Source organism: Notolabrus celidotus, chromosome 8 (assembly GCF_009762535.1).
Source record: "Notolabrus celidotus isolate fNotCel1 chromosome 8, fNotCel1.pri, whole genome shotgun sequence".
In the NCBI taxonomy this organism is placed as follows: Eukaryota; Metazoa; Chordata; class Actinopteri; order Labriformes; family Labridae; genus Notolabrus; species Notolabrus celidotus.
Genome location: NC_048279.1, coordinates 31,163,613 through 31,179,571, shown reverse-complemented (window position 1 = coordinate 31,179,571; position 15,959 = coordinate 31,163,613). Strand labels below are relative to the sequence as shown.

Here is a 15,959-nt window from a genome sequence, read left to right as displayed (position 1 = left end):
ATAAGCGGAAGAAGATGGATGGATGGATGGATATTTAAAAGCTTGAAGAGAGAAACAGCATCTTGTTTTTCCTGTATGTCTCGTATATACAGTGAAAATTGACAATAAAAACCTTTGAATTATGCTGTTTGACGTCCAGGTCAAAGCCTGCTGTGTGAGCATGTGCAGAACACCTAGTCCAGTTTGAGTCTGATTGAGGTAAATACATGTAAGAGAATCAATCCCCAGCCAAATTATCTTTGTAGGACTGAGACATTCAACGTAGTGCGATTTCAGTCAGACGAACATGTTTGAGTCAAACTAATAAAATATACCGATTTTGTAAACATCATGTAAACATACTGACTATTACATGTGTCTAGAACCTCTTTTTTTCTCAATGATTTCCCAAACCCTCACTCTCTACCCTCCTCCCTCTTCTTCCTCACTCACGATAGCTTCAGGAAACAGATTTGTCCCTGCCCATATTATTCAGATGATGTATTTATGTTGCTTTCTTGTTGTTTGTTTTTTATTGTGTCTGTGCTCAAAGTCCTGGAGAGCGCTCTCCCTTCTGTACTTCTTCCAACTTCCTGCTCATGTTGAAACCGGTTTGAACCGAAACAGTCTCCAGGGGACACAAATGGACCACATCCCTGCAGAACACTGCCACAAAAGCATTGAAATGATTTCAATCATTGGCCCAGTGGGATTGTTGGCGAATTTTCTAACAAGAAAACATGAGGGTAAACAAACTGTTGGAGGGAAAACAATAACTGAGTAATCAAAAGCAAAAAGCAGGCTGTAACGTTCTTCTCATTCCAGGCCGTTATTTAAGAGTGGAAGTCTTCACTGTATCCATTGCTCACTGTCCTCACCTACACGGATTCTGTGCTGCACTGAGAACATCTTTCTCTGGGGGTTGTTGAAAAGTTATTCTGGGAAACATTCGGCACAGCAGGAAATCTCAAACAGAAGTTGGAGCAGACAAGGGAGAGCAAGGGAGAGTGAGGGAGAGGGAGCTTAAAAGGTTAAGTTTCAGCATTTCATCACAAAATACCTGCTGGAATGCCTTCAACATAACAAGCTCACTTATATCTAATACTGTAACTGTATCCAAGGGTGGGTTTCCCCTTTTTACTAAATCATCACAGTGCTTCCTCTGATGAAAACATTCACAAAAGATGAAACTGGAGACAGAGAGAGAGAGAGACAGAGACAGAGAGAGAGAGAGAGAGAGAGAGAGGTTGGGACCAGGAACCCTGACACTTCTCGTTCATGACTGATGAGCCCTTCCTGTTGCCGGGTCGTGCACTCACTTTCTGTCTGTGTGTATGCAATGAACAAAACCAAAGTGTACTGGATCTAGTTAACAGCTCCCAGCGGGCTCGAGGCAGAGCCACTGATTCTCATCTCTGATTTAGGATCTGTCCTGTCATAAACCTTCCAGGCACCACTCTGGGACCCTCAAGAGTTCCCTCTCTCCTTCTTTGTCCTCCCTCTTTTCTCTGAAGAGACTCGCACACATTCTCACACAAGCTTGATCTCTTTAGCCTGCAGGTATTTGACTCCGCTGGGTTTAGTGGTATGAAATATTTCGCTCTTCTTGGAGGATGACTCTGCTTTTGTTTGATGAATTCAGGTTGTCATGTTTCCTTCTCTCTCTCTGTGTGTCTTGTCTTAGGTTGCTCAGCTCCATTAAACCCTGCCTGGTGAAGAAAATCAACAGACTTCCAACACCAATAGCTGGCCTGGTAAGTGTTACACCCTCGCTCATCCTTGAATTCTAACTTTATAGCATTTCCACCAGAGACAGCCATTAGTCATCTTGGATCTCTTTCTCTTGCTCTCTGTTTCTGCTTTTCTTCCTTGTCTTGTGTCTTCTTTCTCTCCCTCATTCTTTATCCCTCTTGGGATGCTTATGTCAGTTTCTGTACAATGTTAAAGCATTTTTTAACCAGTTATTCCCACTGAATGAAGTCAAAGACTCTGTACCTGACATGTCATGATGCTTTCATAAAGGTCGTACTGAACAGCAGACACTTTGATTAGTTCCTGCAGGTCTTTTCACACATAGTACATCATGTAACTGTATTTGTCTGTATTCTGTTTATGCATTATTAAGGTGTGAGATGTATTACCTTACATCTCTATCAGAGCAGAGTGAGGACTCTTGTGATGCATTTTTCAGTATTAATATCAAAAGATGTGCCAAAATTTAAACCATGGGTTTTTGATTCAGAGGAACTTTTTCATCGTACCAAATACATGTGGAACATCCTGCTCATCTATGTGTGCAAGCAGGGGTTCCCAAACTTTTCAGCCTGCCAAAAACTTGCGACCCCCACTGTTCCTCGAAGTGATTTAATGTGGCTTCATTTAGCTGCTCTGCAGAAAGTGAGTCTACCTATATGAGCATGTGGCTGTGTTTCCTGTACTGCTACTGATGCTTTTCATCATTAACTGTTCACTAACCCTAAACTTAGGAGTCGTCTGGCAAAAAGAAAGGCTGGAAACTCATTGCATTTTCTATTTTCAAGGTTTTATTTCAAGTTAAGCTACTATTTTTGTCTATTTTTTACCATAACAGGTAAAATCTACTATTTTTAGATAACTTAGAATTTTTTTGATAGATAGAAATAAAAGTGGTTAAAAGGATGAAGTCACATAAAAGCAAGTCTGTAAAAATGGGTTTAAGCAGAGATTTAAAAGATGACACTGACTCTGCGTGCCTTATCATAAAACCCCACTTTAAAAAAAACTGAAATATCCCTTTAATACTTCCAGAACTGGGGACTCTTTTATTTCTTAAAACACCTTTAAAATGCTTTTTTTAAGATGCAGTTCATCCACTACAATCTATCTGACGTCTTCGAAACGTTCTCTTAAAACCAGAATAACAGCTTTAAAGGCTCACCTTTAAATAGATCAGCAGGTTTAGCAGCTTCAGTGTGTTGTCTTGGTTTAATGACAGATTACCTGCATCTAAAAAATCTTAATTTCAGTCCTCACAGGTGAGGTGTCAGTCAGCAGCCATGTGTGACACCGGCTCCTTGATAATTCATTGTCTGTACAATTAGACGATGACGCACATCATCCAAAACTTTCCTCTCTGACTGTGCATTTTATTGTTATTCTCTGTCACTGATTATATTTCTTTGACAAACATTTATTTGGGTCACTAAATCCCTGAAAAAGTATTTTTCTTATCAGCAGAGATAATTTCGTCTGGGTCCAAAAACCTGCTCTGAAAACTGTACATTGAACTCACCACCTCTACCTGATCCTGCTTTGAATCAGAGCCTGTGAGATCCAGTAGACCTGAACACTGATACCTCTCAACAGAGTACAGTGCTCTACTGTGAAGCCCTTTCATGACTACCTCAGACCTTGATCTACATGAATTCTCCTTTTAGGACCTGGACCAACATGAGCACAAAGGCACAGTGAAAGTTAACGGCATTTGAGCTCAAGTTAAATCTACTTTCATCTCCATGGACTAACTCTCAGGTGCATTTATTACTTAGTTTTAAAGATTGCTTATATTCAAACATTGTTGAGACTAGGGAGGTGCAGGTTTATTGTGGATTGCATTTTCATTGTGGTAGGTTCAAAATATTGATGAAGTGTCTAAGCTGTAACGTAACCACCCACCACTAGCCGGAGCCTTTAGCGTGGTGCTCCAAAGCCCTGCTGATGTAAACAAGCACAGACGACAGATGGCGTCTTGTAGCATGGCACGTTTTGGCAGTGTTCTGATCTACCAAACTGAGACCAAGTTTTACTTAGCTTAGACTGTGTCTGGTTAAACTGGCATACAACCATTTGGAGCAATGCATAACAAACACAGGCATGTGGACTTTAGAGTGCAAGGAGGAACGGAGGCTGGTGATGCTAGCTCTGCTAACGTTAGCAATGCTCTGCAAACCAATCTGACACCATTTACCTGCAGACACTGTGTTAAATAGATTGTGCTCTGTTTTTAAGTGTGTGCCACCTTTTAGAATAGTTGGTTAGTCAGTATTTAGACTTCATTTAAACAGTGAGGAAATTTGAGTCTTCAAAACAGTCGATAACATTTGATTGTTGAAGTGCAGTTTCAATTTAGCCGGCAGTAGGTCTGAGAGCACAAACTATAAAATGTACACAGCAGTGTGAACAATCAAATTAAACTGCACTGATAATCTGTTTTATTTCATTACTTTCATTGCATTCAATTTGTCCAGAAGATCATGAGCTTTAAATAAGATACAATAAAAACATATAGGAGAATCTGGGTGTGACATGGCTTAAAGGAACAGAACAGGAAGCCTGCGTTGGGCTGGAATGGCTTTTCTTATCTCTCAGTCCTACTAATGGTTGCCAATGAGCCTTCTCTGGCTTTTTCAAGTGGATAATTTAACCGGCACATTCTTTCCAATCCTTTTTCTTCCTCTTTGTAATCACTGCTAGAATAACAGTCCGAGCTTCTGTTTTCACTCTGTCATTGTTCAGTAAGTGGATGATGTGATCTGCCCATAAATATAAAAATTAACTTTCTGTTGCGGCTTTGTTCTCAGCCTGTTTAGTCTCTGGTCTCTCTTTTTGTATCTGGTTGTGGACTCGTGTTTAAAAGGCTTTTTGAGGGCTGTAAGATCCATTTTCCCCAACGCTACAAAAACCTTAAGACCTTCACGTAGACCTGTTAACTATTCATGTGAAAAGTTAAAGCAAAGCTTCTTTCAGCTGCTTTTATTCCAGTCTAAACATTATGACCCTGTGAACCCTGGACGTTTCATAAGTCTGCCTCTGAAGCTTCCTGTACTCTGCAGGGATTTTTTGTGCTCTTGGCTGTGATTAGAGAGGTGAGAAACATATAAACAAGGGCTCCGCTGTTATCTGGCCCATCGTAATAAAACACAGGCTACTCCCCCTTCCTCTTCCTGTTTGGGGGCTAATGGGAAAATGAGTCTCTGAGGAGTTCTGGCTGTTTTGTAATTAGAGCAGCTACCTCAGTGCTCTGGCAGCTCGGCGTGTATGGCTCAGTGTTCGTCTGAACAGGTCGGTTGTTGCGTGCTCTGTTCTCGGTCGTCTCTGGGTCGACTGGTATGTTCATGTTTTATAGTGTGTAAACAGACAGGTAGCGTTGAGCTGAGCGGCATGCTAGCTGAATGATGGTTATTCACATGTTGAAAAAATGTGTTGTTTTCTAGACGGCAAGTTCAAAGTGACGGGCATTTGTGTTACTCCTCAGTGACGTACACCAAAATAAAGAAAACACACTTTGAGTCAGTTACGTAAACGTCTTGATTCAGATTCTGGGATTTTAAGTTCTGATATTCCTTCAAGGGATTGAACTCTTCATTGGAGACTTAGGACAATTCAACTATACTGCATTGGTGCAGTAGAAGCTTTTCAAGGTCCTTAAAAATAATGTGGCATCCTTGCAGTTTTGCCTAAATATTAGCCAATGAATAAAACCAAATTATAACCTACTAAAACTGACTTTTTGAGGCTTCTTTAAGTGTCAATAAGTTTGTGTTATGGTAACATTTCAACACAGTGATGAAATAATTTTAACTCTTTCATTTCTAAGGAAAGTTTTTAGTTTGATGTTTGTGACATACTGAGCAGGACATCTGTTGGACTAACTTGAAACTCTATTCCTGATCTTGCTGAACCATACATTATGTTTTGCAGTATTGCATTGCATTATCTTCCTACAAACATATACACAGATAACTACAGTAATCTACACATTGCCATCATGCATGTCTTACTTTAATATATCTGAGAAATCTTGATTGACGTTTTATCAGAGAAAGTTTGTAGAGGGAACTGATGATGATTTCCTCTCCTCACTCGTGCTGCAGAGTGCTGCTTGGCCCGAAGCCGCTCTGCTCAATGTCACTCTGTCCTCATCACCCCCCTTCCTCGAATCAATCTCTCTGCAATGAAAAAGCAGCCTTGTGTTATAATTTGAACTTTTACAGCAGCCATGCTTGTTTTGCAATTGAAGCTTGAGTGGTATTGGAGTGAAATTGGAGGTAGTTGGAGCGGGAGATGAGGGACAGCTTCAGTTTTTAGAAATTCTGTTTGGCTGCAAAATATATCACCTACAGTCCTGACCCTTTACAAGTTTTTTGTGTGTAGTCCATAGACTGTATTAAAAAAATGGACGTAGTAACCTTAGACCGGAGGTTGCCTCTTGGTTTAGTACTGGGCAGTGAGAAAAGAATCGCTCACATATCTTGCTAAGACACATGTCTTGTTTCCATATCCTGAGCAGCTATCTTCAGGATTCTGTCAAGGACTAAAATCAGGGCGTCAACACTAAACCTCTTCCTTGAGAAACTCTGGAGGTCTAATCTAATCATGGCAGTCAGACAGTGGACAGATGGATTACAATGAAGGTTGTGTTCACAGCAAGCTAATTGATTCTTAAACACACTCACGCACATGTATCATTACACTGGTAGTACGTGGCTCTCACACAGCTGGGATTTTCTACACTTTTGTTAACTGTTAAAGGTGACATATCACACTTTTTTCATCAATATGTATTGGTCTAAGAGGTCCCCAAAACATGTCTTTAAAGTTTATGCTCAAAAAAACACTTTGAAATCAGATTTTGGCATGCCTGAAAAGCCCTCTTCTTCAGTCCTCCTCAGAACACTCTGTTTTCTCTCTGACCACGCCCCCTCCGGAAGTGGATGTGCCTCGGCTCTCCAGCACGTTAATCTAATGTTTACATGTTGGCTGAATATACACGGCTGCTCAGAGATCGCGTTACTTCAACCCTCTGAATCTGATCCAGAATCTGATCCTGACTGAGAGGCGCCTGCAGCAGGACCTTTCTGAAGGATTGGTCACAGATTTAGTGTTTCTTGTTGTTTTATTTATCAGTATGTCGACGTGTGTCTTGGGACACAGCTACGAACATGTAGCTATGTGGCTATGCTATCTAGCGCTAGCACTTATCCATGATAAATAAAAATCATCCACTAGATCTTCAAATCTGCAGGCCTGGGGAGTAAAACCGACCTCTGCCAGAAAGGCAGCGGTACCTTTTCTGAAGGATTGGTCACAGATTTAGTGTTTCTTGTTGTTTTATTTGTCAGTATGTAGTCCTGTGTCTTGGTACACAGCTACAGCTACGACATGTAGCTATGTAGCTATGCTAACTAGCGCTAGCACTTATCCATGATAAATAAAAATCATCCACTAGATCTTCAAATCTGCAGACGTGGGGAGTAAAACCAACCTTTGTGTTTATTAAGACAGCCTACAACTAGCATGCCTCCCTCCTAAGCTCCTTGTTACCACACATTTGTGCAGGTAATGAAAAACGGAGGGGGGATTCAGTATTATTTTATACAGTCTATGGGCTGAACAAGCTCCGAGCTCTGACTCCGTGACAGACCGGATATTGTTGTTACGTAACAAAAACACGGAAGTCTGAAACGGCTCGTTTCACACACATTTACAGAAAGGTGGAGAAATCAGAACAGGGGCAGAATGGATTTTTTTCATTCTCGGGGGGTTTGTAGACATGCCAGGGAAACATATTTCCGGTAAAGAACCATTAAAAAGTCAATTTTGCATGATATGTCACCTTTAATTCTAAAAACTTCTTCATTTATCTCCAAACTCAGAGCACATTGCGATTAGATCTTAAATGCAACTTTATCGGCCTGAAGTGAGTTTTACATTTTGCTCACTGAGATCAGAGTAGAGAAGGACTTTGTGCTGGAGTCACCCTCCTTCTCTCAATCCTTCTACTAACACTCTCATCTGTCAGTCATTTCTTTGTGGTTGACGCCTCACTTCCTGTGGCAGTGACCTGCAAACTCACCTTGCTCACTTCTGACAACAAACACTAACACACACACACACACACACTCCTAACACTCTGTAAAATATCCAGTTCTCCATTACGTAAGCAGCTCCTGAATGAGCCTGTTTAGTGTTTGGCTGCCTTCTTGTTTACTTCAGTGTTTGTGACTCCAGACTGTGAAATATCAGCTAATGAGGAATATGGAAGATGCTGGATGAAGTTAACCTGCAGAAGTTAAAGAGATTAGGTTTTTCTATGATTGCTGAAATAGTTGTTGTGAACACCAGAACTCAGGTCAGTTCCTGGTTGTGTTTACATGAGGATGTGTGTTCTTGTTAAACAAGAGAGTATCCTATTGTTCCAAGAAGTGATTACTTCTTATATCTGGAACAAACTTAAATAGACCAGTGCTGATATAGATAAACCTTACATTTTGGATCCAGCATGACCTTGATCTGCAGTGTGTGTGTGTGAGACCCAGCTGGTCCCACAGAAGGTGTGTCTACCCTGGGGTAAAACTGTCAAAAGAAGAGATAGCTGTGTCCTCTTTCAGAGAGTAGCCCCTATGTGTGTGTGTATCTGTGTGTGGGCGGGTGGGGTCGCCTCACCAGGAGTGCAGACACGACTCTGTCCCAAAAACACAGGAAGCTGCAGGGTGGGTTCAGAGGGGCTGTTTGGCCACAAATGGGAAAGGATCGTGAGAACAAGTGTTTCCAAGTAGTGTGTGTTTACATGTTTACATCCAGGCATGTGCTCTTACACCAGCAGGTGTGTACCTATAAATAAACCCCTCAGATGTGTTGATCCAAGAAGCAAGGATGAATTTGTTCAACAGAGACTTGTCTAAACGTGTGCATGTTGTTTGGTTACTTACAAGGAATCGTACTTGTGTTTGAAACGTAAGAGAGAGAGAGTTCTTGGGACAATCAGAGGGGAGAGGAAATGTTGACACCCAGAGAGAGAGAGAGAGAGGGAGAGAGAGAGGGAGAGAGAGAGAGACTTAAGCTGTGGCCCTGTGAAGCATAGAGAGACTAGTAACAAAGAGAGAGAGAGAGAGAGAGAGAGAGAGAGAGAGAGAACCTGGGAACAGGAGAGGAGCGCTCAGCTCAGGTTGCATTCAACAAAGAGTTTGTCTGAGAGAAGCAGGGAGAGAGGGAGCAAGACTGAGATGATAGGGGGAGAGTTACAAGCAGAGAAGGAGCAAAAGAGAAAGATTTAGGGAAAACAGGTGGAGGAGAAGGGATGAGAAGGGAAGCAGGAGACACTCGAGGAAGGAGAAGAGTGAAAGTTGGATTAATCTGAGAGAGGAGACGTATGAGAGAACGGATCACAACAACCTGTCGGTGTCACGTTTCGGACTAGCAGGTATCTTGATTTTCATGGTGTGTGTGTGATTGAGTGTGTTTGTGTGTGACAATATGTGTGTATGTCGATAAAAGCGAAGCTCATTAATTCTGTTGCACAGGCAGGTGTGTTTGTCTGTCTGTGTGTGTGTGTGTGTGTGCAGTATATAAAGATCATCCTCACTTTACATTCAAATTATTGTTATTTTGACCATCAGTTCTGTATTTGTAAAGACCCACTCAAAGTTTAACTCCATGTGTTTAAGCACAAATTTGGTCTCTTCAGACTGACAGGACTGTCTTCATAGGTGTGTGTTGTTTTGTTGGCGATACAGGCTTATATTATAGATTCTGGATATTTGCTGTTTAAGGCTTGAATTAAATACCCTTACCCCGACACATTATTTGTGAGAAAGCATGCAAGCCTTTTACTTTCTCAGTAATCTGGTGCCATTCACCAAAAACTACAATACGTATGTTTGTCATGTGGTGTAGTGGGAAGCGCTGTTGCCTCATAGCAAGAAGGTTCCTGGTTTGAATCCCCGGTCGGGCAGGTGCCTTTCTGTGTGTAGTATGCATGCTTTCCGCGTGCATGTGTGGGTTCTCTCCTGGTACTCCGGCTTCCTCCCACAGTCCAAAAATATGCTCAGTAGGCTAATTGATCACTCTAAATTACCCATGGGTGTGCTTGTGTGAATGGTTGTCTGTCTCTCCATGTTTGCCCTGTGATATGTTGGAGACATGTCCAGGGTGTACGCTGCCTTCTGCCCAATCTAAGTTGGGTTAGACTCCAGCACTTGCGACCCCGAACGGCATAAGCAGTCAAGATAATGGATGGATGGATGGATGGTTTTTAATGTAACCTTAATTTAAGTAGTTTCCCTTTGTTTACTTCTTAAATTTTAAAAAGCATGTTTCATGATGATTATAAAAAGCATAAAAACAACTAAGCTCCACTCCTGGAATGACGTGATGCTCTCTGATATCAAGGAAATATAATGTTTGCATGAATCAGCAATCAGCCGAGTAAGTCGGGACATATCAGCATATGAGATACCAGCAGAAGTCTGATATTGTCACTCCATGTAGGGATTGGGATTATGTCATGGATAGGTTTAAATTTGGGAAAGTGCTGCGTATGCTTGGAGAGTTCACTCTTTAGATTTGTTTACATCTTTGTGTGTGTGAGTGTTTAAATGAACACGTTGATAATGCTTAATGTGCCACACTTCACTGTGTTTTCTTTGCTGTGTTGTCTTCGTGCAGGTGGTTCATTTCTTATAACACACGTGTGATTCAGAGTGGAGCAAGTGTGGAGAAAGTTTCTGTGTGTGTGTGTGTGTGTGTGTGTGTGTGTGTGTGTGTGTGTGTTTTGCATTTGAGGGAAGACCTTGAGCAGCACTTATAAAAACCTGACCTCTCCTTGCATCTCTTGTGTCTCTGCCAGCATCCATTTATCCTGATGAAAATGTGTGTTTCTCTGTGTGTGTGTGTTTTCCGTGCAGGACAACCTGAGTGTGTTTCTGCGAGGCTGTGAGGAGTTGGGACTGAAAGGCTCCCAGCTGTTTGACCCTGGAGACCTGCAGGACACGTCGACACGCCCCACTGCCAAGTAAGACTCAACGCTTCAGTGTTCTTGAACTTCTCACTGGTGATGTGTTCACTGTGTGTGTGTTTACATATTTCATTCAAAAGGGTCTGTATGTGTATATAGGATTTACTATATTACTTTATGATGTTACATTAGTACAGAAACAGGATATTCAGGTGACCACACTTTATTTTATTTATTTATTCTATTTGTACGCAACCACACTTGATTTGCTGTACAAGAGTTAGCCTGAAGAAAAATGTTGAATTTCAGTATCTTGTCCGTTCAGTGACAGAACACTGCTTAACAAACAAGATAAAGAACAAACATAACATGTTACACACAGCAGTACATTACAAACACGTGCAGTACATCAACAAGTGTTTGTAGGACAAGTAACCCAGAATGATTTGGACTTGATTGTTGTAAAGAAAAGTGTGCAGTGCACTCAAAGTCAAAACATCATGTGTTGTTTTGGTTTTAATCTGATCTCTGTGTTAGCATGAAGCAGATTAAAGCAGTTTTAACACCCGTCAGCTTGCAAATCTCTGCAGAAAGATATTTAATGGCCATCATTCACATGTTCGTCTGATGATACTAATGACAGACGGTTTCCCCCAAGCAGTACTCTAATCTTACAGCATAATGAATGATCAGATGTATCTATAATAGAGGAATTCACATCTATTCAGAAACATATTCTGTGAGTTTTTCCACAGCAGCCTTTTTTTCCAATACTGTCCTCAAGTCTGGAATACAGTTATCCATACGTCAAGCTGCAAATGTGACCTGACTGAAGCCTTTCATGATGAACTCTGACCTCTGTGTCTCTCTGCTGCAGTGTCTGTCTGTGGCATTAACACGTTGTACTTTATTTGACAGGAACTCTATTCTTCTACACTACTTGTACATGTCAGAGCGCTTTAATTACACACTAACACGCTGTAATTAAGACGTGAGGGCGCTAAATATTTATTACATCCATAATTAACTTACCGTATCACACTGCAGAGTTGCTGGAGGAAGAGAACGTGACAGAAAGACAGACAGACAGACAAAGTGATTGTGAATAAGGATTGACATGCAGATGGGAGGGCTGCACGGTGGTGCAGTGGGTAGCGCTGTTGCCTCACAGCTAGAAGGTTCCTGGTTCAAATCCCCGGCCGGGCGGGTGCCTTTCTGTGTGGAGTTTGCATGTTCTCCCCATGCGTGGGTTCTCTCCGGGTTCTCCGGCTTCCTCCCACAATCCAAAAACATGCTCAGGTTGATTGATCACTCTACATTGCCCCGTAGGTGTGAGTGTGTGCATGAATGGTTGTCTGTCTCTCTGCGTTAGCCCTGTGATAGGTTGGTGACCTGTCCAGGGTGTACCCTGGCCGAAGCCAGCTGGGATAGGCTCCAGCCCCCCGTGACCCCTAACGGGATAAGCGGTCAATCTATGGATGGATGGATGCAAATGGGAAACTGAAACAGGACTTTCTTCTGTTAACAAACTGTGACAGCTGTCTCATTGAATCCCTCTGCAGGTTAAACGTGCATCTAGAGATTATTGTGAGAGAGCTTTTCCCCTCAATGAGAAATATCCTCATACTTGAATTTCTAAAGATGTTATTGCAAGAGCGCAGATTTAGACTCCTGGTTAAATTGTGCACCCATATAGCGTTAGGTCAGGGTTCAATTCCAGCTTGCGGACCCTTTCCTGCATGTCATTCCCTTGCTCTCTCCCAGTTTCCTGCTCTATCCACTGTCCTCTCCTCTCTGAATAAAGATGTAAAATTCAAGCGTGAATTAGAGTCATCAATGGTCTGCAAGGCATCGCTGCTCATTGGCTTTAGTCATTATGCACCACATATCTGGAACACACTCCCTGAAAGCTGTAGGTCTGCTCCAACTCTCACCTCTTTTAAATCAAAGATTAAGACTTTTTCATTTTCCACTGCCTTCCTATCTTAGCTCATTTTAACCCACTTTAAATTAAAATTTTAATGTAATTTTTAATATATTTCTAATGTTCCTTTTCTTTTCTGTTTTATCATATTTGTCATTTTGATTATGTTCTTTTATGCTTGTCTGAATGTCTCCAATGCTTTTAATGTCTTAATGTAAAGCACATTGAGTTGCCCTCGTGTATGAAATGCACCATACAAATAAAGCTGCCTTGCCTTGCCTTGCCTTGCCTTAACGAGTACTGAAGATGCAGTCTATCCTTTTCTCCTTCCTTATCTTGTATTCTTATAATCTCTTGTAAAAATACATTTTTCTCTTCGTCTAGTCTGTGTAGTCATCAAAGTGTTTTATGCTGCCTTCTTATCCAGCTGCCTCTTCAGACAGCAGACCTTTTGTACATGGTCTGAAGTGGACTTTTATCAGATTGTGTCAACATCTTTGGCCTCAATTTTTTACTGCCACAGAAAAGGAAGAGGACTGGTTCTCCCCGAGCAAACATCAGGAGACACATGAAGCTTATTGACTTTCTGTAAGCAGTGAAAGATTTATGGGAAGTGCAGAATGACCTTAATAAAGTTCAGTGGATGCAAGGTGTGTAAGAAAGTATCTTAACTTTTGACACAAGGTGTAACATTTGGTTTAACCACATTACAAGGGAGGTTTGATTTGTGGCAGGCAACTATGGAGATCATCTTCACTGTATAGAAGCAGCCTTCAGGAGCTTTCAGTCACATGATCTTGTATTCATTGTCAATGAGCTGCAGATGATGAAATGTCTGTTTCTGAGTTAACAATGACTCTTCTTGTTGTTTGCTTGAGAGCTGAGGTTTAGGGTTTGAACGTTGCTTTGGAAACAGCAATTGAAAAGCCTTTGTCTGAAATGCATCTGAGTTTATTCCAAGAAACACATGACTGTGCTATTTCAGATGTTTAAAATAGAGACTTTCTGCTTTCACGTCCATTCAGTAGCTGTTCTTCAGCTTTGTGTCTATCATAGAGATCTCAGTGATGAATGAGTGCTTGTGTTTTATTAAGTGCACAGACTGATTGTTGGTGATGAACACTTGAATTGTGTGTTAATAGCTAGCTTGTCTGTCTCACTGGCTGTCTGCTTCTTTAAGTGTCACTCTCTGTCAGTCACTCCGTCTGTCATCAGCCGTGTCCGACAATCATCCCGTTCACTGCCAACATAAATAAACAGCTGAGAGTCAATGGAAGTTGATGGAGGCTGTGTCAGTGAAGCAACAATAGCTTATCTGTGAGACACAACTGGTCTCTGTCCAAACCAAACACAACGCTTTACATCACTCACTGAACTATGACTCCTGCTTTGTTGCTTGGTAACAAAGACAAGTGCATGTTAAAAGCACTGTATGCATTTGTGGGTGTGTGTGTGTGTGTGTTTGCATGTGTTGTTCTCTTGCTGGTTGTGCATCAATTGACACAAGGGTTAAAAAACGCGCTGCAGGAGATGAGAAGAGAGAGAGAGAGGAGGGAGAGAGAGGGGACAGGGCTAATCTTAGCTGGTCTCAGGAGGAGCTGCGAGACTGGTTCTGTCAGGACAACGATTCTTTGAAAGCACCAGTGTGTGGGGGTGTGTGTTTGTGAGTGTGTGTTTCTTAAGTGCTTGTTGACACACTTTGTCTTTGAGCATGTCTTAAGTTTACAAGAGTAAACATTCTTCTGTTGCGTTTTTCTATCTTATTTAAATGGATACTGGGGTCATTGTCATGAATAGTCAATGTTGAGACAAAAACATATAAATATGTATTTACTTGTTCTGTTTGTTGTTGTTATTATTATTATCATCATCATTATTATTATTATTATTATTATTGTTATTTTTTTTATTATTATTATTATCATTATCATTATTATTATCATTATCATTATTATTATTATTATTTTTGGGTTAGGGTTAGAATTTTTGCCTGGTGGTCAATTAACACAAATCAGAGTATAAACAGACGCGTAGGGATGACCACAATTAATTGATTATCGATTAATTGATTGATAAGAAATTACTCGAAACACACATTTTTGTTATAATTTTTCCGTCACGTGGAACAAACATCATGTGGTCTCATATTACACTCAGCTATCAGGGAGGTGTTTTACGTTTAAAGCATGTTTCGATGTGAATCAGCTGTAAAAGATATTGCGCACAGCGGAGACGCTCAGCTGGCGGCTGCGGCTGTGCGTCAGATATCCACGTGCGCTTTTTTTAAAGAGGAACAATACAAAACTGCTGCCAACAACGACACGGACGCAAAGGTTGACAACTTTAAACAGGACATTTTAACCTTTGGATACGAAGGCAACAGACAGGTGGGAAATTCAGGTACGCTATGTTTGCAGACCAGCAAACTTTTCTGCAGCTGAATAGTGACACGGTTGCGCTCCCGGCTGACACCTGATTGAATACACATGTTTATTTTTCTCAATAAGAACGAGTAGGCAGCAAACTGGACATTGCGAGTCTGAAGTATGCTTCTGTTAGTAGTCTCAGGCTTCCCTTTATAAGACTATGTCCACGTAGAATATTTTAATGAGCCTGATCGTTGATATTCTGCGTGTCAAACATGTACCCGTATTCAATCCTGTCACTTATTTGCATTTTGTTGCTGTAGAAAATACAATTTAGGGGGAAAACAACGTATTTGTCATTGTTTTTGAGGTAAGAATAATAATGTTTTTTTTTTTATTATCAATTAATCGATAATTGATCGTTAACATTTCCAAAAATCGATCACGGAAAATACTTAAAATGTACATCCCTAACTCGAACACAATTTTTGTTTCCATTTTCAATGACGTGGAACAAACATCATGTGGTCTCATATTTGGTTCAGCTATCAGGGAGGTGTTTTAAGTTTAAAGCATGTTTCAGAATCAGCTGACTGAAGGTGTTGCACACAGCAGAGATCCTCAGCTGAGGGCTGTGCCTGAGTGACAGGTCCGCACGAGCGCTTTTTTCCTCTGCTGCTGGACTGATTATGACCCGGTTGCGCTCCCGGCTGACACCTGACCACGTACACATGCTTATTTTTCTCAATAAGAACGAGTAGACAGAAAACTGGACACTGTGAGTCTGAAACATGTTTCTGTTCAGTTCCCTTGTTGAAGTCTGAGCATTCACTTTTATAACTGTGTGTCCGTGCAGATTATGAACCTGCTCCACATGTTGATAATCAGCGTGTTTAACATTTTGAACACCTCAATACGATCCATAGCTGTTTAATACCGTCAGTTCTATACATTGTGTCGTGAAGGAAAGTTTGAT

General features: G+C 41.2%; 1 protein-coding gene across 4 annotated transcripts in view; it reads left to right on the top strand.

Moving 5' to 3' along the window:
• The window catches only part of LOC117817362 (LIM and calponin homology domains-containing protein 1-like), a 128,701-nt gene that overhangs the window by 51,732 nt on the left and 61,010 nt on the right, over positions 1-15,959 (top strand). For all 4 annotated transcript variants that reach the window (XM_034690036.1, XM_034690034.1, XM_034690038.1 and 1 more), the window contains exons 4-5: positions 1,664-1,733; positions 10,644-10,750. In XM_034690036.1, the coding sequence (XP_034545927.1) occupies positions 1,664-1,733; positions 10,644-10,750 (177 nt within the window). The remainder of the gene's footprint in view (positions 1-1,663; positions 1,734-10,643; positions 10,751-15,959) is intronic.